Source organism: Dinoponera quadriceps, unplaced genomic scaffold, assembly GCF_001313825.1.
Source record: "Dinoponera quadriceps isolate SergipeBrazil2010 unplaced genomic scaffold, ASM131382v1 scaffold4681, whole genome shotgun sequence".
NCBI classification, from domain to species: domain Eukaryota; kingdom Metazoa; phylum Arthropoda; class Insecta; order Hymenoptera; family Formicidae; genus Dinoponera; species Dinoponera quadriceps.
This window is the reverse complement of record NW_014561157.1, coordinates 850,688-874,577: the sequence shown is the minus strand read 5'-3', so window position 1 is coordinate 874,577 and position 23,890 is coordinate 850,688. Positions and strand designations below refer to the sequence as shown.

The following is a 23,890-nucleotide window of genomic DNA, read 5'->3' as shown; positions in this document are numbered from 1 at the left end:
AATCGTGGGAACCCGAGTGAATGTGGATACGCGTGCTTTTGAGATAAGATGATGAAGTCGTGTGAATGTGCGTTTGTAGAATTAAATGAGAGCAAGATGTCTTCGATGCAGATGCTTTTTTGTATGTTCACTTCGCGTATTCGTTCATTGTCGTTGTCATTCCGACTCCGAATACATTCTCTTATACTTTCTGAAGTATAACAGTGATACGTTCAACACATCAACAGCTTGAATTAGTAATTCTATACATGGTCGATGTATTTTCTTTGTATAAGCGGTCTCCTTCTGTATAATGAAATATTCCGTATAGAGTGAAAAAGGACAAAGTAACGGTGCGATGCAATTCCACGTCGCGGGGAGTACCTATCACGAGGAATTTTCCTTGAGCCACTAGCAATTTACGCGGATGGCCAGTGATATCTAATGCAAAAGCTTGATATGGATAGAACATCGTAGGACATCGAATAAAGCTTGTAACGAGATTGAAGTTTTAATGTGCCGATCGCGCGCGCAATTTCGAACTTCACGATCGTCCTTTCCAATAAATACGTCCGAACGTGACGCGACGGCAACTGGCCTGTCTGTAGCCGGAAATCCGGCCCTCGGACGCGATTCCTCCTTTTTTCCCGTGCCGGGAGGTAGGTAGGTAGGTAGGTAGGTAGGAAGGAAGGAACGTCTCCGGCGTGTGAGCGGCATGCGCGAGGAAGAGAGAGCGGGGGGTACGAGGGTGAGGATCGGGAAGCTCGTGGATGTCCGTTCGTGCCTGACGTAAACCCCATTTCTACTGCGGACGTGAAGTGTCGGACGGACTTCGGCTTCGTTTGCGTGAACTCTGCCGGCGCGGAGAGAGAACTCGAGAAACAAAAAGCTCACCGCAGCGGGTCCGCGATGCCCGGTAACCCGATGGCGCCGTAATGGATTGCGCAGTCGTGGGGCCGCTATAAGGGTGTACACGGATGAGCGAGTCAATTTCGCGGCGCGTAGCCGCACGAGCGGGCCCGCTGCCGTATAACTCTGCCCGCCGTCGTATCTAATGCCGCAACGAGAGAGCGCCGTTCTATATCTTTCTCCCTCGCTCTTGTCTCATCTCGTCTCGTCTGGATGCTCCCCTTGGAAACCCCGATCACGGAGGCGGCGGCCGAACGCGGCGAATCCCCGCCGGTAATGCGAATACTTCGGGTACTCCGCGGTGCGGTTGCGAATAGTTCGGTTCGGCGCTCGTGAAACGAGACTCGCGGGAGAGAGAGAGAGAGAGAGAAAGGCCGAGCAAAAGAGGGAGGGAAGGAGGGAGCGAGAGAGAGGTGCGGGCTGACTCGGTAAATCGATTAAAACAAATTCTGATCAGCGCGGATTCATTCGGTACGTAGAAGAATACCCGGGGGAGGGGAAGGGAGCACGTTCCCATGACGATGCCGCGGCACTGCGGCTAGACAGCGGACCCGGGCGAGATAGAGATATAGAGGAGGGAGATAGAGAGAATCAATTTCGAAGTGACGCCACGAGCGCTGATGCGGGATAATTTATTCCACGCATCAACCGCTGAATCGATCGGATCTCGTCACGCCGAAACGTACCTCCGGAAAATGCGATCGGCGAATGCGGGCGGCGCGAATGCGACGACTACGGGGGCTTAATTCGTCGATACCTGAAGAGAGAGAGAGAGAGAGAGAGCACCTCTCGCTTCGATCCTGCCCTCACAGCCGCGACTCTATCTCTCTCTCTCTCGCTCTCTCTCTGGTTTTCGCCTACCGAGAGACCGCGATATTTCATCCTATTAACCGGGACGAGGAGGCGGTGGCGAAAAAGGCGGCGCCTTCCACCCGGCATGAGGCGCGGACGGTGCAATTTGTCGCGTAATCATTTTTATCGCGGTGTAATATCCACGCCGAAGGCGCGAACACGGTTTGCGGCCGTGCGGCCCGTCGGCGTGTTGGTGCGAGCGCATTTCGCGCTTCCCGAAAAAGCGACGAGTCCGAGGCCACCCTCGCTAAAAATGTCACCTCGGCTTCGCAACGAGGGTGTCGTGCCTCCGGTCGCGTCGCGCGACGTAATTTACTTTATCTGGCGGAGCACGCGCTTTCCAAATATTCTTAATGTTATGGCTCTCGGAATGTCAATTATTCAACCGTACTCGGCATGCGTGGGTGTGTGCGATTGAAAATATGACAACAAACCGCGATTCTGCGTAAAGAAGAGAAGAAATTCCAAGTAAATAATTCCCCGCACGGTAGTTCCGAATATATTAACCGTGTCGTGTTCACGCGAAGCGCTCGACTCCGCGATATCTCTCGCCTCGTGCAATTAGAGCGTGGTCTCGTATTACGGGTATAAAGAGAAAAATACGGTGTTCGATGTTGCAACGAAAACGGCCGATACGCTGCAATTACATGACGCGCGTTAATGAAAGTATCAGTGGCGAGTACTTAGCGCATGTGGCGCGAGATGGCGATAAGACGTCGAGGAAAACGCCAAATTACACGTGCGGGCTGCAATTTAACGCGCTACTTTGCCTGTAATTTATAGGTGTTGATGACTTCTTAAAAGTGCTTTCGCCGCTCAATTAAGCCGCGCAGTTACTCATAACTATATACGCGTTTAAAAGTGATTTGAATACTTGATGACCCGCCGCATCGTTTCGCGTCGGCGCGGCGCGCTATCCCATTGTGCGCGGTAACGTATTTACATAAGAAAACCATAGTGAGTGAAAATTTGTCTTGCAAGGGCGAGCGAAGTTAGGCAACGGACCGCGGCTCGGGTGGAAACGCGAGGAAATGCGTAATTATAATAATCGTTGTTGTTTTCTTTTCGCGCATGCATATGCATAAGACGCGGCGATTGACTTGCAGGGACTCTCCGTCCCTCATTCAACGGCATATCGCGGCATCGGCTTTTTCGTTCGTGAAACGGATCGTTAAACTTAGCGTGAAGTCCCGCTGCTCCAATGCGCACTTGGCGAAACGAAAAAATCTTATTACGCATTTTATTACTCATAGAGCGGTCGAGCGGACGTAACGGGTCGCTCTCCTGCAGAAGTGTGCAACCTTATTATAGCGTTATATTCCCCTAAGGACGTGACGATGTACGGATATTATTTCCTTTTCTCCGTGTCTTCGCCCGGGTATTGATCTCGGGGAAATCCCCGAGAATCGAGGATATATATCGCGTCGCGTGGAGGGCAATGCGAGGTAATGCGGATATTACGCCCCTTTCTTCCGCGACTTTCTACAATTTGATATTTCGTTTAGCTCTACGGGGCTCTACGTATGAACTTATGAAACGTTATAATCGTTGACGCGCAATAACAGCTGCGGCCGCACCGCGGCCTCATACTCGTTTTAGTGGCCATCGTCGTCGCCGACGTCGTCGACATTGCCGTTTGAACAAAGTTTTACAGCTGGCGTAGCCGTTCCTTTCGACCGACATCGTTTCACAATTACTATGGTTTTTACGATTCGCCCGAGCAGAAGCTACGACCTTCGATATTATGCCCCTTGCGGGCACGGGTTGATTAAACGTCGGAGAAATCGACGGCGGAGTTTTCTCCATGGCGGCGAAAATCGAGTAGCCGCGTCGCTTTAACGCGCCGTGGGAGAGAGAAAAAAAATCCGAGACACAACGGTCCCGGATAATATAATAGCTTGGCACGAGGCTGGCCGGTCGAAGGCTGGCACTTTTGCCAATGGAAGGAGACGGTGCACAAAAGTGCAGGCATTTTAGATGCTCTTGGCATCGCATACGCGAAATCCCGTCGTCGTGCGCGATAGATTGTTACGCGTTCGACACGGTCAGCCCGCGAATTTGTATCGTCGTCCACTTCGAAGCGACGTGCTTGCGCGTGGCCGAGCGATCGATCGGAAAAGACGCGGTCTAACCGAGGTGGATTACGTGCCAGACGGTAAATTGCAGCCGCTACTATGAAGTCACGACAAAACTGCTCGTAAACGTAGCGGAGGAAGCTTCAAAAGGCTTCGAAAAGAATGAAACCCCTAATTTACGCGTATTAGCGCAACCTACTGTCCACTCTACCCACCTTCCATCGTGCGAACGACAATCGTAGTATTAAGGTATTAAAGCTGATATCGTACACGATTCGCCGGTGAAGCTCCTGCGACATTCGCGAATATTCGCGAGCAATGTGACGCGACTGTCGACATTCGTGCGAAAGCATGGCTTTGCCAAGTCCCGATTACCACTGCTTCGTTCAATTTTTGCGAGATGACGATTTCGTTATTTTCCACCGGGAATATACCTCGCTTCACGCTTAGACAATGAAGTCTAGTCTGAAATATTCAATGGAAATATATTAATTCGATTCAATCTCACATTTCGAGAGCAACGTGAGGAGCCTCGAGACATCGCAAAATCCCAAATGATATCCGAAGTCGAAATTTTAGTTCTACATTGACTTTGCAAATTCCGTCGAACTTGAAGAACCAATAAAGAATCTCGAGATATAACACTATACAATTTTTTCTACCTTGATCATATCAAATTTACTTATTGCCATTGCTATTTTCTTCACGTTGAGTCTAAAAAAGAATTTATTTCAGAATTATTTAATTACCTCGATATTCCACCTGAATTTTAATCTTTATTTTTTTAATTTCAATCGATAAAGTATTATTTATACAACTTATTCAGCTGCAGAGAGAGAGAGAGAGAGAGAGAGATGTGAGAGATAAGCAAATATTAAATATTTAATATGAATATATCAATAATATTGTGCACCAAAAGAGATTTGGATTCGTTACAATAAAAAGAAGTAAAAAGAAGACTGATAGATAGACTGATAGATTTGGAATGTGATGTCTTACGGCTTAAGGAGCATTATTAAACGCATTATCATCTACAGTATTTATATTATAGACGCTCATATATTATATTTAACATCAATATTTATAGTTGTAAATTATTTACGATCTTTGATCGAAAATATAATTAATTATATATTTGTAGACTATTATTTGGTTGTTTAAATCAACATTTCTTGTTATATCAAGCAAGTAAAGGTACAGGTTGACGAATAATAAGATATTAACGAAACTATAAATATTTGTCAAATGCTGGTGAATTATGAATGATAACCTAAATTGTAAATCCGGTGCCTTTTCACATTGTCGACAGTTTCATCAAACTTTCGTTAAAAAAAGAAACCTCTTTTATAATAAATGATTTGACATGCCTTGTAAATATACGATGTATGGCTATTTACGCAACGATATTCTGCATTCTCCTTTCTGGCTTCTCAACACAACATTCTGGCTGCTTCGCGTGGCACTAACACTCGCATCGATGCTCGTATAGATACGACTCGATCAAAGAAATGAATCGAATATTTCAAAAGATCCGACGAAATATTTCGATTACCCGATGGATATGATAATTAACGTACACGTCATATGCGTTTTAATTGCCGGCCCGAAATGTAATGGAAACACTCGACAAAATTCACGACGCATGAAGATATGTTTAACCATCTGGAAGGTTCGGATCGTTTTGAAAACATTGATTGTTGTGATCATTCGGCCGTTTGTGACAGGCGATGACAATTGACGATTGACGGGACATGCCCTTTGTTTTGATACTCTCACGCATCACATATTTTTCCGTGATCGAGCGTTACATTATAGTTATACAAAGTGTTTCGTCAGTTCATAAAATATTTAATCGTATTTTATCGTGTTTTCATATTTTCATTTTATATCATTTTATCATATTTTCATCGATATATATCGCATTAATTAACTGTGCGATTAATGCATCCATGCGATAGGCAACACTACGAGCCAGTAAGCAAAATGTTGAATCCAGGGAAATCAGGACGAAAAACGCAGAATACTAAGACGCTATGAAGAAATAAAATTTGATGTTTTTTTATCTATTATTTATATTCGTCCATTAATTTTTGTTAGATTATTTAAGATAATAATTTTGAAATACTTTCTTAAGAACTCCTTGACACGGAGAAAATGGTGTTAAGTAACCATTTACTACATTATAGTAGGACATTAGCCTATATAGTGTCCTCCAAGTTCTGAATTTGCAGAGTTAATGTGGAGTCAAAATTTCGACTCGGAATAAGCCGGTTATCTACTCCAAGGCAAGTTTTCCGAAACTAAGTTTACGCGACTCTCAATACACAAGCGACTCGTATATTAATTTAGACATCGTTCCGAGCAATTTTGAGATTATCGCGGGATAAGGAAATATTAGTTAGGATACAACATCTACCAAGACTGTGCTCGCGGTACATATGGAACGAACGCAAAAAGCGCGGAACGCCGGCTCTCTCGAGCGTTTCCAGATCGCAAGAACTGCTAGGAGCTAATTACTCTAATGAGTTTCACGCGGCTTCTTTTTCCAGGAAACGCGTTCCTCGTGAACGTGGCGTTGGCGGACCTGCTGGTGACCGGCCTGGTAATACCGGTCTCGGTGATCGTAATCCTGGCGGGCCATGCGGAGTCTCTGAGTACCTGCCGATTCGAGTGGACCCTCGAGGCCCTCTGCTTCCTAGTGACCGTACTGACGCTGGCCACAATCGCCGCCGAAAATTACGCACGTCTGTGTCTGCCCGAGAGGTACAGTGGAAATGGACAGAGAGAGACCCGCGTAAAAGGGGTGTTTCCGCAATTTAACGCGTCGACTGCCACGTGACATCACGGTCGTGTTTCATTCTACCGTCTATTTTACCCCCGACGACCCTTTGGTAGCTTCGTGATATTCGAGCGTAGTGTACATCGTGAGAAATTGAGAGGTTCTCTGGAAGAACGGTTCGACTGCAGTCAGATCGTTTCTTTGTCTTTACGTCTGTCTTTCCGATTGTTTGCATTCTCGGTCACGTTCAGACCAGGCAATTCTTGATCGAGAATATGCTTCTCGAATTTATAGATACGAGATATGTACTTTGATATTATAGCGGATCATCGTTTCTAACAAAGTTGAAAACATCGAAAATCGAAGACAAATGTAGCAGGTTTCGAAAATAAAAAGTCAAATATCCTTGGTTTTCGGGTTTCGTGCGATTTTCGCGCATCTTCCAAATTAAGCGATTCTTCCAAAAAGAAAAAAAAACATCTCAATTATGCATTCAGTTTTTGCAAAAAAATTAGAATATTTTCTCGTTTATATTTATATAAACGAGATATATTTATATTTATATTTATATATTTATATTTATATATTTATATTTATATACTTTGAATTTCAAAATTGTCTCGAATGTGGTATTTATGAAAATGCAATATAAATTGAATTAATAATTAATTATGGTTCATTGTAGTTATTATCTCTAAAGGGCACAAATCCGTGTTATTTTTTGATATCATTGAGATATCTCCTTTCTTTGTGCTAAAATAGTCGACGCGTTGAATGCAACGCGCTGTTTAACATCATAATTTTATACTGTTATGGACAAAACGCGAGATATCGCTTTCATAATGCGTCGGTTACTCAATATTTTATATATTTATGCGTTTTCCGGGCAATACGATTACAGTGCTGCGGTGCGAAAACGCAATTCTAAAGTAATGACACACATTGTATCTGGCCCGCGGCACTATTTATATGCAAAACTCCAACTTTCTATGCAAATTCATTTGCTGTGACATTTCCATTTGCGCATAGACACAGTTCCGGATTAAAATGTTTCCTAGTTAGCTTTCATGGCGCGGCTGGAATACGTAATACAATTCTCCTCTCGTCCCGCGATCGAGCAAATATCGTATTAATTATCATTCGTGACTTCTCGCGTGCGTCAACGATTTATACCGCGGGCGCAAAAAGTTCCTTCTTCCCGCGACCGATACAAATGGCCGGGCATCCGTCCCGCGCGCGTTAACGATTATACAGCCGACGAAGCCGCGCGATGTCGCAAAAATGAAGCGTCCCCCGGTCGCGAGCGGGAGATTGATCAGCTTATTGCGAAAATAGTAGAAAATGGTGCTGACCTTTCGTCTGACCGTCGAAATGGCGCGAATCCAACTCTGGACACGAGCGGTGCCCGATCAATATTACAACCCTGTAACTGCCACTGCTCGGGCAGACGAGTCCGCTATTACCGTTATCGCGTCGTCTCATCCGGAATATCTTTCTTTTTTTCTTTATTCCCCGCGCTGATGTCGCGGACGACTCTCGCTCGCGCCCGTGTGTCGACGGGCGGAGGCGAAGGAGACAGGGAAACGCGTTGTCAGCGACAGCGGAAACAGGAGGGCCCATCCGCCATCGAATTAAGTACTGGCTTCGCCGATCGAAAAGATATAGCAGACGCGAACGGCAGAGGCGGCGCGATCAATAGTCGCCAGCAGTTCCTGCGAGTGCTTTTTGCTCACTAACGCGCCTCGATTTCTTTCTCGCCGTCGAGGGCCCTTTAAAGCATCGCCTTTAACCCACGCGCTTTGTTTACGAGGTGGCGCTTGTCGGTTACTAATTGAGCGGTCCGTTTCCGGAACGACACACGAGCGCGTTCGTTCTTGTTCGCGGCTGCTTTCGGTCTCTCGCTTCGAGGGACGGCCGTACTGATGTACGCGGTGTAATCGTTAACAAAGTTTGTTATTTGTCCCGTAGGGTGGCATGAAAAATGGATCGAACCCCGGGGTGTCTCGATTTGCCGGGCCTCCGCAAAAACTAACAAACTCTCGCTCCCGCGCAAAGGCCGGCAAAAAGGGTTCCTCTTTTGGTTTGGTAAAAAGCGGAGGGCTTTTTAACGCGAATTTTACCGGCTGGCTGCGGTTTTCGATAGCTAAATAAACAACTTCGCTACGTGACGGTGACCGGTTAATCAAACCGCGAGTCGTTTGATATATATATATATAATTCGAAATGTTGCCAGTTCCTTTTGACTCTGTAACACACGACGTCTCAAAGAATCCTCCGTCGGCGAAACGGGAACTTCATTAGAAAGTCGAATTATAGAAACAGTCGAATTCGCCCCTCGTAAATTGGTCGTTCGCGCGTTTTCAATTTCAAAATCGCGGGATCCCGTCACGCGCCTTCCGCTGAAACGCAAATTACGTGAGGGATATATATTCGAGCCTGCCCGAAGCCTGCGCCGAGAAGAGGAGGAGAAAGAGATGCGAGAGAAAAGGCGCGGGAACGATCAATTTTATCTCGCGAGCTACCGCACACCCGGAGCTGATACGCGAAGATGGAGTTAAACGCATTTATGGTTAGCGCGCAAACAACCTCCGAGCCTCATCAAACTGCCTCGACTACCGGCTAACAATTTGCCTTAATAAACACTTGCATTATCCCGTGCAGCGCGGGATTGTCTCCATTTCCATGTAAATAATTCACTTCGATCAAAGGCGAGGCTATCTGCTTCTTGCAGGCGGGTCTTCATTTGGTGCGGTCGTCGTAACATATATACCAAAACCTGCGCTTGTAAAGCTCTTTGGTCCCCGGTGGCCTTACCGCCGTCCGCGACAATAGCGGCCGAAAATTACGCCCGCTTGTGTTAACTGTTTGCCAGCCGAAAGATAAAGCGAGTGTAGCGGCGATCCCGAGCAATCGATACTACGTTCCTCTGCAATTCCCCACGCATGCACGTTCTTGTCCGGGGGAGTTTTTGTCCTAACAATTCACTGCGATACTTCCGCTAACGACTATCGAGAAATTTATATAACAATCCCCCGGAAAGAAAAAAAGAATCATACGTACGTAATTGCTCCCCTTCGTCAAAGAGAGAGAGAGAGAGAGCAGAGGCGTTTTTCGTAGGGGTGAATCTCTGCGATTTTTTTTCAACAATGGCAACCGTTAAAAGCCACGCAGTAATTTTCGGCTAAGTATCGCGCGCACGCGACTGCGCCCCTCCTGTATTTATTCTATTAGAATGTGATATCTTCACTAGCCGGGTGTTTCTAAGGCAACACCCTAAATACGGTAATGTGGGCAAGCCGGGTCATCGTTCGAGTACATGGTCGAGGTAACGCCGGTGGCGACAATAAAGGGAAGAAAATTATGACCGCGCCTGTTTACCGGCAGAAAGGTGAAGCGCGCGCTGGACGGGGAGATCGATAAATTCTCGTACTCCTTAAAACCGTTTTCTATCCGGCTGCTCCCGCCGCCGCTCAATTTACTCGTAATGCCGGGCTTAGATACTTTTCCAGGCCGATGAACGTAAATATTTTCGGGCTAATGTGTTTAGTGCTATAGGTAACGCTATTACAACATTGAGGAGGAAACGATAATGCCGTAATACGCGTCTGGCCATATCGCATCGCTCGTGGTATCCGCACGTAAAATACCTCGCGATGGTTAACATCGTTGGGTAGGATATGGGCTGATGTAAACACAGTGAATGGAGTAGAAATCAAATTACTGTTATCAGTTTAAGCCATCGCATATAATAGCGCACAGCGACCAGTGCTTGGAACTTTGGGTTTGATGTTGAAGTGCTTCCCCGGTTCTCTATCAGCGTCACGATCGAGTTCGTAATTTCGCATTCCGGGCGACGTTCTCTTTAGCTTGAATTGCCGGAATCCGTAACCGATAGCGGACGATCCCCGGGGGAGACGACGACGACGAGGACGATGAGAGAATGACGACAACGACGACTCCCCCGCTTTTCATACACACACGGAAAGTTTCGCGACAATACGCCGTTACGGCAAGTATTTTAACCGGCCACGTCAGAAGAATCACAGCGAACACGTGGACTCGGGGGAAGTTTCTTCGCATTGTAAACGAGAAATCGTCCGCCAGCATCGCTAACTCCGTAACTACCGACTCGTTTTTCAAGCCCCCTCGTTAATCCACCGACTAGTACGGCCAACTCCGTAATTGCAGTCGCGGTGTATCACTGGTGGGGAAATATTTTCTTTAATTGAATACGCCCGTATAAGAAACTCGGGGCTTAAACAAGCTCGCGATGCAATTAAGGGGAAAACATCCATCCACGCGGCTACGTATTATCTCTTGTTATTCCCCGGGGAATTATCCGAAGGCGCGTCTGTGTGTGTGTGTGCAATGGTTGACGACATCTTGACAGTCTGTATCCTTCGAAACGTCGTCTCGATTACATAATTTAACAGTGACACACACACTCTCATACGTATCCGTAACAACACGCGAAGTAACGATTTCGTTCGAGCGAACGAAACGCCAACGTCTCGCTCGTGACGCGAGAAACCTCATTGATTATTTCCCCCGTGCTTATCGACGCTTAAAGCAGTACATTTCAATTTCCCAGGTACGCCAGCCTGACGGCCTGTCACGTAACGACCACGATCATCGCCGTGTGGATGATCGCCGTGATCGCAGTGGTCCTGCAATCGTTTGTCCTGGACGTGGGGCCCGACTTTTGTCGCCGCAGGCTCAGCGGCATCGCGATGGAGCAGGCGGTAGGTGCGAGCGTGCTGGTCGGTCTGCCCGCCCTCGCGACGATTTTCCTCTACGTGAAGCTGGTGATACGCGTACGGCGCGCCACGCGGAGTTCGTACAAGCTGCCGGCCGCCACCTCGTCGGACTACGAGCTCACCAAGACGAACATGTGCAGCTGCCTGATGTTCGTCGTGTTCTGGCTGCCGTTCGGCTTAGCGGTCTGCGTAAACTCCTTCAGGCCGATCAGCTCCCGCGTGCTCTACAACCTGGCCTGGTTCGCCCTGACCAAATCCTGCTTCAACTACATACTCTACGGCGTGGCGGATCGTCACTTTCGCAACGCTTACGTCAAGCTCTTCCATTACTGCTGCTGTAAGACGGTGAGCTTCTCGAGGAGGCCGCGCGGCGACGTGCGCCTCAGGGTGCACATTATTCATTCGTACGCGAGTCCGGCATCCTGCCGTCAGGCCGGAGACAGGCCCAACGGTCGTGAGATCCACGAGCTCTAGAGGTTGATCGATACGACGGGACGCGCGGTATCGGGTGGGGGGGACCTTGCCGATGAAGACGTCGTGCGCGACGCGACCTTTCGCGACGAAACGACGCTGCGTTTTTGCGAGAACGAGCGATCGTCGCGTCGACGCGCAAACGACGCCGCTACGCATCGGGAGACCGCGGTATGGCCTTACGGGGGGTATTAATTGGTTTGTCTCCCTCGGCTCCTCACCGGCTCTCGTCCACACCGATACCGGCGGAATTATTCTTACGTTGGGCGTGGCTCTTTCCGTTTTTACGAGGGTGCCGAAAGCGAGTCTTTTCGAGCGAAACTACCGGACTCAGCATGCTCGGAGACGTTGACATCGTCGCACAAATCTGCCGCGGTGACGGATATATATCGCCGCTTTTCTTTTTTCTAGTCAGAGTCCGATCTGTCCGCGGACTGGGGTTATTTTTCAGCAACATCGTTAACAATGGCTTCTACGGTATTATCTCGCGTAAATTAATGAACCTAAGGGGAAACATCGGCACTAAGGGTATATCGTGTGACGTAGCGAATGTCGTGTCTAATGTAGAATTATTCGTCTGATGAATCTGCGAGAATCACCGGGCTTGAGAGACGTATAGAGTTCGGAAACGTACACCCAGCATTTCCGACGCCAGTACGAACGGTTGCCGTCCAGAGGAAATGTTCTCTAAACAATAACTGTGGATTTGTACGTTATGATTCTGTCAGCGCTCGATATCAGCGAGTCAGCAAAATGATTATTGCTTAGACGAGAGTCCTAATCACGAGAGTGTCGAAAATATCCGCTAGTCCATTTCGTTGTACACCGACAACGGCGGCACTTTTGTTCCGACCACTGCAAGCGGACGTATTCGATAGTAGGATTCAGCAGGTTCCCAGTATTATCGGGCGTCGCGTTTTGTTTTCAGACGTCGCACTTTCTCATTTATCGCGAAACCTCCTTTTTCGGCAGAGAAGCGGGAATCCCCGGTTTCCGCGAGATCCCATCTTGTAACAAGGGGAGACGAGTGTCTCACTCGCGACAGCGTTTTATCTGGCTGCGAGACAAGACGCGGACGAGAGGGAAAATAAGGTTTTCCCAATCTCGATTAAATTTCTCGACGGAGCTTACTGGCATTCCGCGAGGGTAAGAGAAGCAGCCGGCCGAAGTTATACCGGCGCGCACCGGTGGGAAGTAATTTACGCCGGTGCACTATAAGTTCGCTATGTGTGTGAGATTTAAGCTTAACGAAGACGCTGGTAGCGTCGCGAACACCACATCCCGAATTATGGCGGCTGCGCTGCAGTAAGTCGGCCGGTAGATGAAAACGCCGTAACGTTTAAAGAGGTACTTGGCGGCGCTCATCATCCTCCAAAGTTAATAACATTCCGGTAACGAGGTGAAGTCGCGTGGATCGGATAAGAAGAGCGATTCGATGATAAAGATGGCAGTAAAATTGGTTAAAACTTTCAGTACTCTGCTCGCGTGTCGATCCCGACGTTCGGCAATTTAGCGAGATCTCACTGGAAAAGGTAAGAAAAAGTAGTTTCCAGTCATTTATTATGTAAATCGATCGCTCGCGGGATAGGTACTTTCGATCAAATAAGGATCAGGTGGAGGATCAGAGCTTGAGCCAAGTACTGTAATAGGTGGCTTTATTGGCAAGGATACGTAAATTATAAGGGCCCGGGTTATATATATATAAGTTCGCTGATGTGAGATAAATCGACCGGACGTAAGATTTTCCTCGTAAAGAAGCGCGACGGATCGGTAAATATGATTCTGACGCCATAACGCTTACGTAAGCTCGTAGTATCGGTTCTTTAAAAATTCCTTTAAAAATCTTCTTAACGAACGCGTCCTCTCGTCTTGCATATTACGGATCGTATCGCCGTTCGTCTCGAAACTGAAAGCCCGTGTGACGCTGCCTCTCCGCGCGTCTACTTAATTTTAAATCTACATATCGCACGAAACGTGATTCTCGGTTGAAGTAATTAATTACGTATTCCGGATCTAGACATATCTGGTTGAGAATAACTGTTCTAAATCGTCGAAGAACACGCCACGAGAAAACAGGCATATATGATACACATTACTGCCCCCTCGACGCGGAGATATAATTGAGAGGCGTCCACACGTGTAACCCGGATTTAACGAAAAGCGTGAGAACTCACGTCCGATGATATCACATCGGCGCGAAAAAACGCGAACGAGATACGACGGGGAGAGAAAGAGAGGTGCGCGAGAGATTAACGCGAGGATACTCGTGTCCTCGTGCAATTCGATCGTCCCGAAGCTCCTCGTGTATTTCGTGTAATCGGTCGGTGAATATTGTCGTGCCAATTATTCTGGAAAACGACGCCATTCTTCAGCCCGGTTGGGTAATTTGTTACGTACCGCGCGGCGATGCGTTCGCTTTGCCGTGTCGCGCTCCTCGGGACGGGACACTGTTTCAGGGATCGCGATTTATTTAGTAGCGTCTCATTGAAGGACACTCGCCCGAGTGACACCGGTATTCGTTCTACGCGAGAATGCGCTCGCTCCGTCCACACACGCCAAGCGCAGCTGCGATCGCGAGTATCGGATTTACGCCTGATACCTTCCGGACTTGTTTCGGCAATCTATTTCGACGTTTTTCACTGACGCACCTGAGTATTGGTCGATTTATACTTCGCATCTCTTTTCTTCGCCCGCTAATTATTTCATGCTTCGGAGCGTAATCAAGTCTAGATGATACATCGATGGGCTCCTAAATTATTGGGAATTTTAGATTTAATTTGAATTTTCAATTTTCAAAACGCAACACGTTTGCAGGCTGCGACGAAATTTCAGGTTTTGCCGCACTTCTCGTTGCGACGAACTTTTGCTACTAAAATTGCACGAAGAATGGCCAATAATGTTTCATCGGACACATCGAACGAAACAAGTTCGTCGTGTCTTAATACGTGACACTCTACGATCGCGGCTTCGATTATCGCTAATCGTGTACTCGAGCACATATCTCTATCATGCTTTACATTTCGAGATTTATTCCGTTGTATATATATGTATCTTTACCGATTAACAGTAAGAAGCGTGCAGCATTATCGCGTGTATCTGTGTGAAATGGAAGTGTCGGCTATCGTCGCTTTTCACTTACATTTCCATATCATCATTTAGTTGATAACCGAACTTGCAAGAGTCAAAGTGTGTAAGCATGCGTAAGAAATATGTATACCCTTCCTCTAATCATGTGATCTTTCAAAACGCAGTTCAAGTTACATAGTCGTACTGGAGAACATAGTCGAAATATAATTAATGATGTCATCTTGATATTAGAAAAAAAAAAAAATAGAAAATGTGATACAGGCTCATATATGTACTTGAAAACTTTAACGTAACTCTGTGGAACATTTTTGTCGAATTGATAATGCGCTATTACACGATCGACGCCTCGATTTATTTGTTGATTGACAAATAATAATGTGACGATCGCGTTAATCGACGATAAGGCGTCGAATCTTTTTATTCGCATATCGGAGGAGAGGATATAAAAGTGGTGGAAGGTGCCTCGCGTGACACGGTGCAATGTTATCTCGAAATTTATGGTCCTCGCGTGGACTTTAGGTTCAACGATATTTCTTCGACAAAGAAAATCTTGCCACTGTGACTGTTAGTCCTGTCCGGTGAATTACTTCACCTGTACTAATCAAACTTTTTTATCGCGATCATGATTTTTATCGAACACTTTAAGAGACACGAACGGTTTTTTATCGTGAACATTCGAAAGGATGGGTAAGACATTAATTAGTAACGTTTATTAACTCGGTAGCGATTGAAAGAAATGATAGATTTTAATATATGATGTGTGATATCAATTTCTGAATTTACGATACTAATTACGATACTAAGGAATTGAGGATGTTGAAATTAAAACGCAAAATTTGTATCAAATCTACAAGGAATTTTTGTTACTCATAGCTAACGAAAGATGGCATCTTCACGCAACTTTGCTGCGTTGAGAAACGAGGCAAAAGACGGAGAATTTCTAAATGAGAACTCGAAACTTTAGAAAGAGTTAATATAATTGTATGCGTGCGTGTGTGCATACGTGTGTGTGTGTGTGCGCGCATGTGTGTGTCCATATCTAGTACAAGACATACCATTCATTATTTCCACGTAGGCAGCGATGTATTTTAACAAATTACTTAGTATGAAATTACACGACTGCATTCTTCCACCGACTTTAGATTCCATTCCGTTATTTTTATTCGATGATAGTGAGAATTGAAGCTTTATACTTAAATATACAAGTGATAATCCAATTTAAAGGATTTCACTGTCCGATGAAAGTTTCAGTATTCCGCCATTACTAACAATTTGACGTATAACGGGAGAAAACAATAGCACTTATATCGATGTACCAAGTTCCCGAAACTAAAATGTAACGCGCGGTACTTTTATATTTTTACGAACTGGATAGACACTTTGTATTGGCGGATCGAGATATTATTTTTAGGAGAAGCGAAACTGTATCGTGAATCAAATACTATTTCGCAAAGCGAGAAAACGATGATGGCTGGCGATTAATTTAGTAAGTCAGATGAGATAATTTGTACACGGATAAAATCAAATATCTCGTTCTTCCTCGCAGAAAATTCTCGGGTTCCGTCATCTGCGTTTCGAGGTTTATACAAGTAATTACGCACACGTGCATTCATTGTACATAAACACGCGCGTCTTATGACTGTATTTATTAATTGATAATTATCGTAACAGCGTTTCGTGACTGCGTCATCTATAATGTCGTAATTACCACGTCTCATGACTGTGTCATCTATAATGTCGTATTTTACACGCCTTCTGTCAATCTGTGATCACACTTTTAGGTATGATTGTTCGGGTGGCATTACGGTGCGAGTACGCGCGTAGTATCGTCAAATTTTGCACATATTATCCGATTTAACACAGTTAACTCGATTATTCGAGATAATGCGGCATAAATGAAATTAAACGTAGAAAGGGACGTTTTGTCGGATACGATGAAAACGGTTTTGATATTCTAAGTGACGATAATCGTCTTACAAAGTGCTAAGTTCGACTACCACCGATTCGCGGACGTTGTGTGCAAAATTTGAAATTGAAATTTAAGCGTCTTTCGCGACGGGAACTTTGATAAAACAATCCGGCGAGTGGCCGCGCGTTGATCAAATATGCGGGGAGGAGAAGAAACATTCGGCACGGCGGGAGATTTTATCAAAAGTTCCGCCCTCCCTCCCCCCTCCCCTCCCGTCAAAATCGGGTTTTCGGGAAACGTCGAGAGAAAGAGAGACTTTGGGGTAGCAAATGCCGTTGGCAATAGTGTTTGAAGAAATGGGACCAGGAACTAGCTAGCTTCTCGTGACTACTTTTCCCGGCTACTCGTTTTTTTTTTTATTGTCTGCTTCGTTCATATCCGGGACATCCCGCAACAGAAAACGTATCCGAAGATCGCGTGTACCGTCTCGCGTCCTCGTCGTTTTACGATCTCAGGACGCGCGCGCGAGACTCACACGTTCGATCGAGCAATTCCATCGGCGCACAATGCCGTAACAAATTAGCGAGTTCGAGATAGGGGAAATTCGTAGTTAAATGGCTTTGCTTTAACGTCTGTTTCGCGTACTTGCCTTAGCGCTAACTCGCGAGTAAGTACCTAAGTTAAGTAAATATCTGTATATGTGCGCGCTGTATCTCTGAATGTACATGCATATTTCGCCGTGTATGTGTATGTGCGCGACGCGCGCGAGATGCGATAGCTGCGCGTTTGCGAATGTGTTTATTGATATGCGTACGAGAATATATCGACGAGATGTGAATGTCGAGTATGCGGGCGGATGGGAAGATCGACAGGCACTGCATGCTTCTCGATATATAGAGCTCGGCCCGCGATGCCCGCGAGCATTATTACAGTTATCTTGTAAGATTTCATAATCAAGCGTTGCTTCATTCTCACCTTAATTCATCGAGCGAGGTGGAAATTCTCCCCGCTGTTTTGCGAATGCTTTCGCGCTACGTCTAAATACTCTAGCTAAATATTCTAGCTTATGCAGTGTCCGTCCACGGAATAGCTTTTTTCTACTAGAAATGTACAACGCGTATCTCCCCTTGCGTTTGCAATTATATAATTGATATTATTATATGTATAATATGTATAATATATTAATTATGTAATGGTACAATTCTCCCCTACGAAGGTGCGCGACGACAATTATAATTTTATAAAGCGTTAATTGTACACACGATTTGTATCTCGGAGGAAGCCCGTCGTTCCGTTGCAAGGAAAAACAGCGATTATTTCGCGGTAGTCGATCGAGAATAATAAATGATTTATGTTTTCACCCGTGTGCGACTGAGAGCGCTTAATGCGCGATTGATAGTTATCCGCGTATAGCTGTGATTTTATTCTCCACATGTCGAATGAGACCTCGATCGATAACGAGCTACGACGGTATCAACCGCAGCATTCTGTGATGTGCTAACGACATTCGTCTGTAATATTAATTATCAAAAAGCATCGCTTGCGCGGCAAACGTGATGGTGAAGCGATGTCAGGCTCGTATATATCTCGGAGGATCGAGAGATACGGTATCGCATCAATTTGCTGCTGCCTCTAGTGATAATTAAGGTATCGACGAGTGTCGCTAATTACGGTGCGGAATACCGCTACAGGGAAGTATTCAGAATTCAGATAATGCTTAAAACACGCTTGTGTTCACGCCTTATCGAATCAAGCGCAGTTCGCTCGACGCTCATTCGCGTATCCTGTCTCCGCGTAGCCGAGTAGCGTATTAGACGAGTGTAGAACGTAGTGGATCGTGCTAGACGACAAGATAGATGTCTTAGCTAATAGGTCGACGAAACATTTCAAGCGCATTCTCCCGGCATAATTGCGTGCGGCGAGAGTCGCATTGCGAAACGAAGCCAGATCTCGATGTATTATGTCGCTTCGCATTCTTCCGACCGTCTCGGAGCTCACTCCGGGGGCATCCGATTAATTCTGATATATTCGTACGAGCTGGTCGGGACGAGTTCCCCGTCATGGTGGATGCGTGTTTCGACAAAACCTCATTCTGACAAATTTGTACCGAGCGTCGGAAATAATCATATACATCGAAGTAAGTGGAGGTGATTATAGCAAACGCGCTGTGTGATTAGGCCCTGTACTATAATCATCTGGACGCATTTCATTAATACTGACGTTTTCGTGCGAATTCGTTAGAACGAGTTACCGCCAGAACACGCACTCGATATGATTATACCCTTAGGACATGACCACGGTGGATACGTGTCTCGGCAACACCACGCTCGGATGCGTGCTCGTATGTGGGCCATCGGTATATATAACTCGGGCGCGTCGAAATAAGTGTGAGTGGTGGCCGCGCTAATATGGGTGTACCGAGGAACGTTACGAATTCAACATTTCTTTGCTATTTCGGAATATTATTTTCCACCACACGTCAGGCATCACTTTGCATGTTAATCTCGTGTTCTTGATTTTACGCGCAGAAATCATATTCTTTCAATTACCGTTTGCGGATATCCTCTATCTCTCTCTAACTCGATATTGTTTGCATATTTGATCATCATTTTTAATAACAACGCGCTGTAACGTATTATTGAATCCGAATAGTATTTGTGATCACTTTAATTGATTTCTGCGATTACGGACAGTCGATTTAATTTATAATTGTGCAATAATTAAAATATAACGATGATTTGCCTGTGTATATATATTTGAATAAATATAATTATATTATTTGGAATGATCAAAGAGATACGGATTCAGCGGTCACTCGCCAATGAGCGATTATCGGCTGATCTACTTACTCCGCGTGCTATAAAATGAAATTCCGCGGCTTATTTCAACGCGCTCGATTAATTCTGGCTCGACTGATTTTCCTACCGATTAGTCAGAACGAGTTTTCCACGAAGCACGCTCTGTCATTCCATTGATCCGAGAACCAGAGCGGACAAGCAGTTTGACAGAAGCTCGTTTCGATGGGCTCGTATCGGGGAACAGAGCGAATCAAATATATTGAAATAAGAAGAAGTGATTACAGCACGATCAGATTTTACGCCTTGCTTCAATGCATTTGATTATATTCTATTGATGTTTTTCCACGGATTGCTTGGTCAGAACGAATTTTCCGTACGGGACGCCCGAATCTACGCCGTAATTGTTTCTCCGGTCGCATCGCTGTGTTTCGGCCTTATTGCCTGTCGCCGAGGCAATCGTAATTTCTTTGTACATACGTATACACGCTCGTGGACTGCAATGTAGGACAAAATTTATCTGCGTAAAGCGAATCGTAGTGTTATCCTTGAACACGTCGTCGAGAGTGTGCGCGCGGCCTCTCGATGATGCGCGTCTTATTAACGATCGTCGTACCAAGTCATCGAGAAGCATTATTCGAAACTCTGAGGACCACAAACTCACAATAACATAACATTATAGCTATGGACCTACGTAGATTACTCGCCTTTTTTTCAACGAGTATAGCAACCGATCAAGACGGTCTCGATCGTCTAGACGTACAAGATCGTCCGTGGTCTTACATGGAAAGGAATAAAAGATAGAAAAAAAAATAGTCTCCGTATTTTCGGCTCTCGTTTATACGCGCGAGAGTCGGAATATTAATTCGTTGTAACGTGTAAAAGGGCGACCAAAGCTCGCGTTTATCGGTGTCGTGTTGTAATAAGTGTCCATAATGTCTTGTAACAACACTACGAAAACATAAACGGCATTGTCTAATCAACTGATAACCAATTACTCAGACTCGATTAATAGCGTCAGTAGCGAAGTAGAGGTCAGAAATTGATGTATTGTGTTTAACTATTCGAGTAGCTAAGTCGAACTAGCATGTAGAGAAGCGAACACATTGTGACCGCAACATAGAACATCCGCAACGTTAAACACCCAATCCTTTAGTCATAGCATGAAAACGACGCAAAACTGTATCGGACTATATATAGATGTATTTATTTTGTACTAGATGTATTTCGCATTGATGTATTTTTCGTGGGCGCCCACATAGCGCGCCACGTCGAAACGGCATTCTGATTTTATGAATATTTTACCGTATATAAATTGTGTAAATGTAAATTTTATAATGTTGTAATAAAAATGCGTTTCTTTTTACTCACCGTGTGTGTAGTCACCATCGATGTACATTTCGTCATGCATAGTTCTGATCATATACGCATAATAATTCGACGAGACGCTTCCCTCGCTTCGTAGAAATTCCGCCTGAACAATTATAAAACCCTCTTTAGTTTCGATCTCGTAATTACTTGTGTGTTTTAATTTTTTAGTTAGTCATGTAATTTTGTGCACGATCAAGTTTTTAGTTTTTAGGTCTTATTCTCTTAACTGCAGTAAGTGTACGTATCGTAGATCTAACTAATGCAATGCAATTTTTTTTTATATATAGAAAAAGAGACATCCGATCAAAATATTAATAAAATAACGGTTGGAGATAAAGGTTTGATAAATCGAAGAGTGACTACCCGTAGCGGTATTCAAAAAAATTAATAAAAATCCATCCCAACACAAACATGATGTTGAAACATGAATAATAACGTCTGTGACGTCGTTACTACGTCTTTAGTATGTCACTTGACGTTCTTAATATATCATCGTGTATGCTGAGATCCACTCAGCTAGTTAATGTTAATATTGAAAAAGTTCATCTGAGCTGCTATTGAATTTTACCTCGATTTGTCGGTAGGAATAGTGGCGGCTCGTGCCGGAGACTTTAAGACTAACAAAAATACTGCGTCATTTAGCCAAGATCCGAACCCTATTTAATCATAATTTAAATATTTTCGAACTTTTTTAGCGACATTCCTAATTGGCGTTTGACAGTCCATTAGCCACATTTTAACGAGTTTTTCCTCAGGAAAAAAAATGTAACAAACCTAATTTTTGTTCCATTAAAATGGTTGCCGTTTGTAGACATTGTCGTTTCTGTGACGTGCAGGAATTCTGAAATTATGCAATTAGTCGCAGTTTGAAAGTTAATATAATACGTAATTCCAAATAATTTGAAGCATCGTTACGTATATACGATACATATAAGGTTAGAATTATGAAAGACTAACATGAATATTACACGCTGTTTTCGTTATCGTCCGAAATATCTTTATCGCAGGGATCAGCGTTGTTCACGTACTAGTAATAAGTCATTGTATAGGTGATCAAGAAATATACGTTGAATAAGAAAGAGCACGTACGAAAGAGATCGCGAGGCTCGATATACCTTATTTGCATACCTACCCGTTTTGCCAAGTCGATCCACTTGGAATCTGCACATTCGAGATTTGATTTCTTCTGGCATAGACCGCGCAACGCTGTTATTTCCGAGAGCAATGCCGAGCGATAACGGAGCCAAGTAACAAGTGACCTACTTTAATATGGCGGTACATGATACTCCGTTACGAATTTTTTAAATTTTATAGGATTTAACTGATTGGCTGGCTGTTATTAGTACCAAAGTCGGCCGCTACGAGCCGCCACCATCCTTATCCACAAATCGAGCTAGTAGTATAACTCAACGGCGTGTTAAAAAGAACTTTATTTTCGCTTAGCACGACTTGTGTGTTCCATATATTTAAGATATAATTGACATTTTTTATGATCGAGTATATTTCAACGTAGATTCTTCCTACTTTCAACATCGCTCTTACCTGAATAATCACTGGACCCTTCGTCGGTAACCGTACTTTATCGACAACGCTTCATTGGTTCGTGGTAAAGCCTTCATTAGATTTATGTAAGTGGCGCCATCGGTGGTCCAATAAAGAGAACTACGCGGCGAACTTTTAGTCGCGTTCGAATAACAACGGTGCCGGGTCGTTGCTCCGTAAAAATTCATCGAAAACGCGTAACATCGTCGTCAAACGATAAAACGGATCGCGGGCGGAGTGAGAGCGGAACGATGTCGAAGTTTTGAATCTATGTCAGGTCCAAGATCGCGATGAGAGAGTGATAATCCTGGGATCGAATCGCGGGATCTAAAGGTATCAACAGGCAGACATCTTGTTAACTATCTCAACCGTCTATTTGCAACATGTATCGACTTGAAAATTTGTATCCCAATTTCAGGTTCGAACTTGATACTTCAACTCGCGATCTACATTGTCTGATTTAGCCTTGACATGCGTGCGCATGTTTACGCACACACGCATAGCACTGTGATCTCATCTCGAGGATAACGATCACTCGCCGATATTGGTTCGAGCGTGGAGCGCCTGGATCGCCGAAAACGGCCGGAAGTGTCCCCCATGCACGAAGAAAAGGACGAGATTTATTGTTTGCAAGGTACATACTCATCTCGATATAACATAACGCTTTACTCACGCAATAAAAACTTTACATAATAATATGGTATCACGCAATGATGATAATCTCTTTAAGTATATCGATCGCGCGACGATAGTTTTTGGCATTATGCTTGCTCTCTTACGTGACAATGTATATTATATTCGCCGTTAATCCTTATCCCAGACGGAGGATCTCGATACTTGGATCCTAGCTGAATAGTGAGTTCCGTCGCGAGAGAGATTATATTGATATTATCTAATTAGAAACTGAACAATTTTTCTCGAATATATGACGCGTAACGGTAAACGATCAGACGAAAAATAAAAACTCTACGCTTTCCTCTTTTCTAACTGTAATCGTATGCACGCAAGTTAATGCGCTGGGATAAAGATTAAATCGTGATCGGTGATGAGCAGCATTCCGGATTTCCTCGAACGCGTTTATTCGATACTCCTCGGCTTCGCGAGCTATATCGCCGCGACGTTGCAAATCGATGATTGCCCCGTACGAAAGTAAACCGCTGATATTTCGCTGAATCGCTGATTCGACTCTCGTCCGACTGAAATGCGTCCGACAGACGCGGACGTGATATCGTACGTATGGTTGTCGCTGGAAGTAAAAGAAATTACATTTCGCACAGTTCAACTTTTAATCTTCCGCGTCAGCGATCGTGATCTCGAAGATCTCGGCATTCTTACTACGGGAGAATCGCAGCGAACGGACGTTA

The 23,890-nt window shown here is 44.9% G+C and overlaps 1 protein-coding gene and 1 long non-coding RNA gene across 2 annotated transcripts in view; one reads left to right on the top strand and one right to left on the bottom strand.

The window, feature by feature from the left end:
* LOC106750906 (melatonin receptor type 1A-like) overlaps nucleotides 1–11,871 on the top strand; it is a 180,880-nt gene extending 169,009 nt beyond the window's left edge. The window contains exons 4-5 of the mRNA XM_014631538.1: nucleotides 6,365–6,578; nucleotides 11,186–11,871. Of these exons, the coding sequence (XP_014487024.1) occupies nucleotides 6,365–6,578; nucleotides 11,186–11,825 (854 nt within the window). The 3' untranslated portion in view covers nucleotides 11,826–11,871. The remainder of the gene's footprint in view (nucleotides 1–6,364; nucleotides 6,579–11,185) is intronic.
* A 9,146-nt stretch (nucleotides 11,872–21,017) lies between these two features.
* Nucleotides 21,018–22,221, bottom strand: LOC106750908. The gene is made up of 3 exons (XR_001374996.1): nucleotides 22,117–22,221; nucleotides 21,759–21,825; nucleotides 21,018–21,087 (listed from the first exon to the last, which is right to left on the bottom strand). It is a non-coding gene; the product is annotated as an uncharacterized LOC106750908 (long non-coding RNA).
* Nucleotides 22,222–23,890: the final 1,669 nt, after the last annotated feature.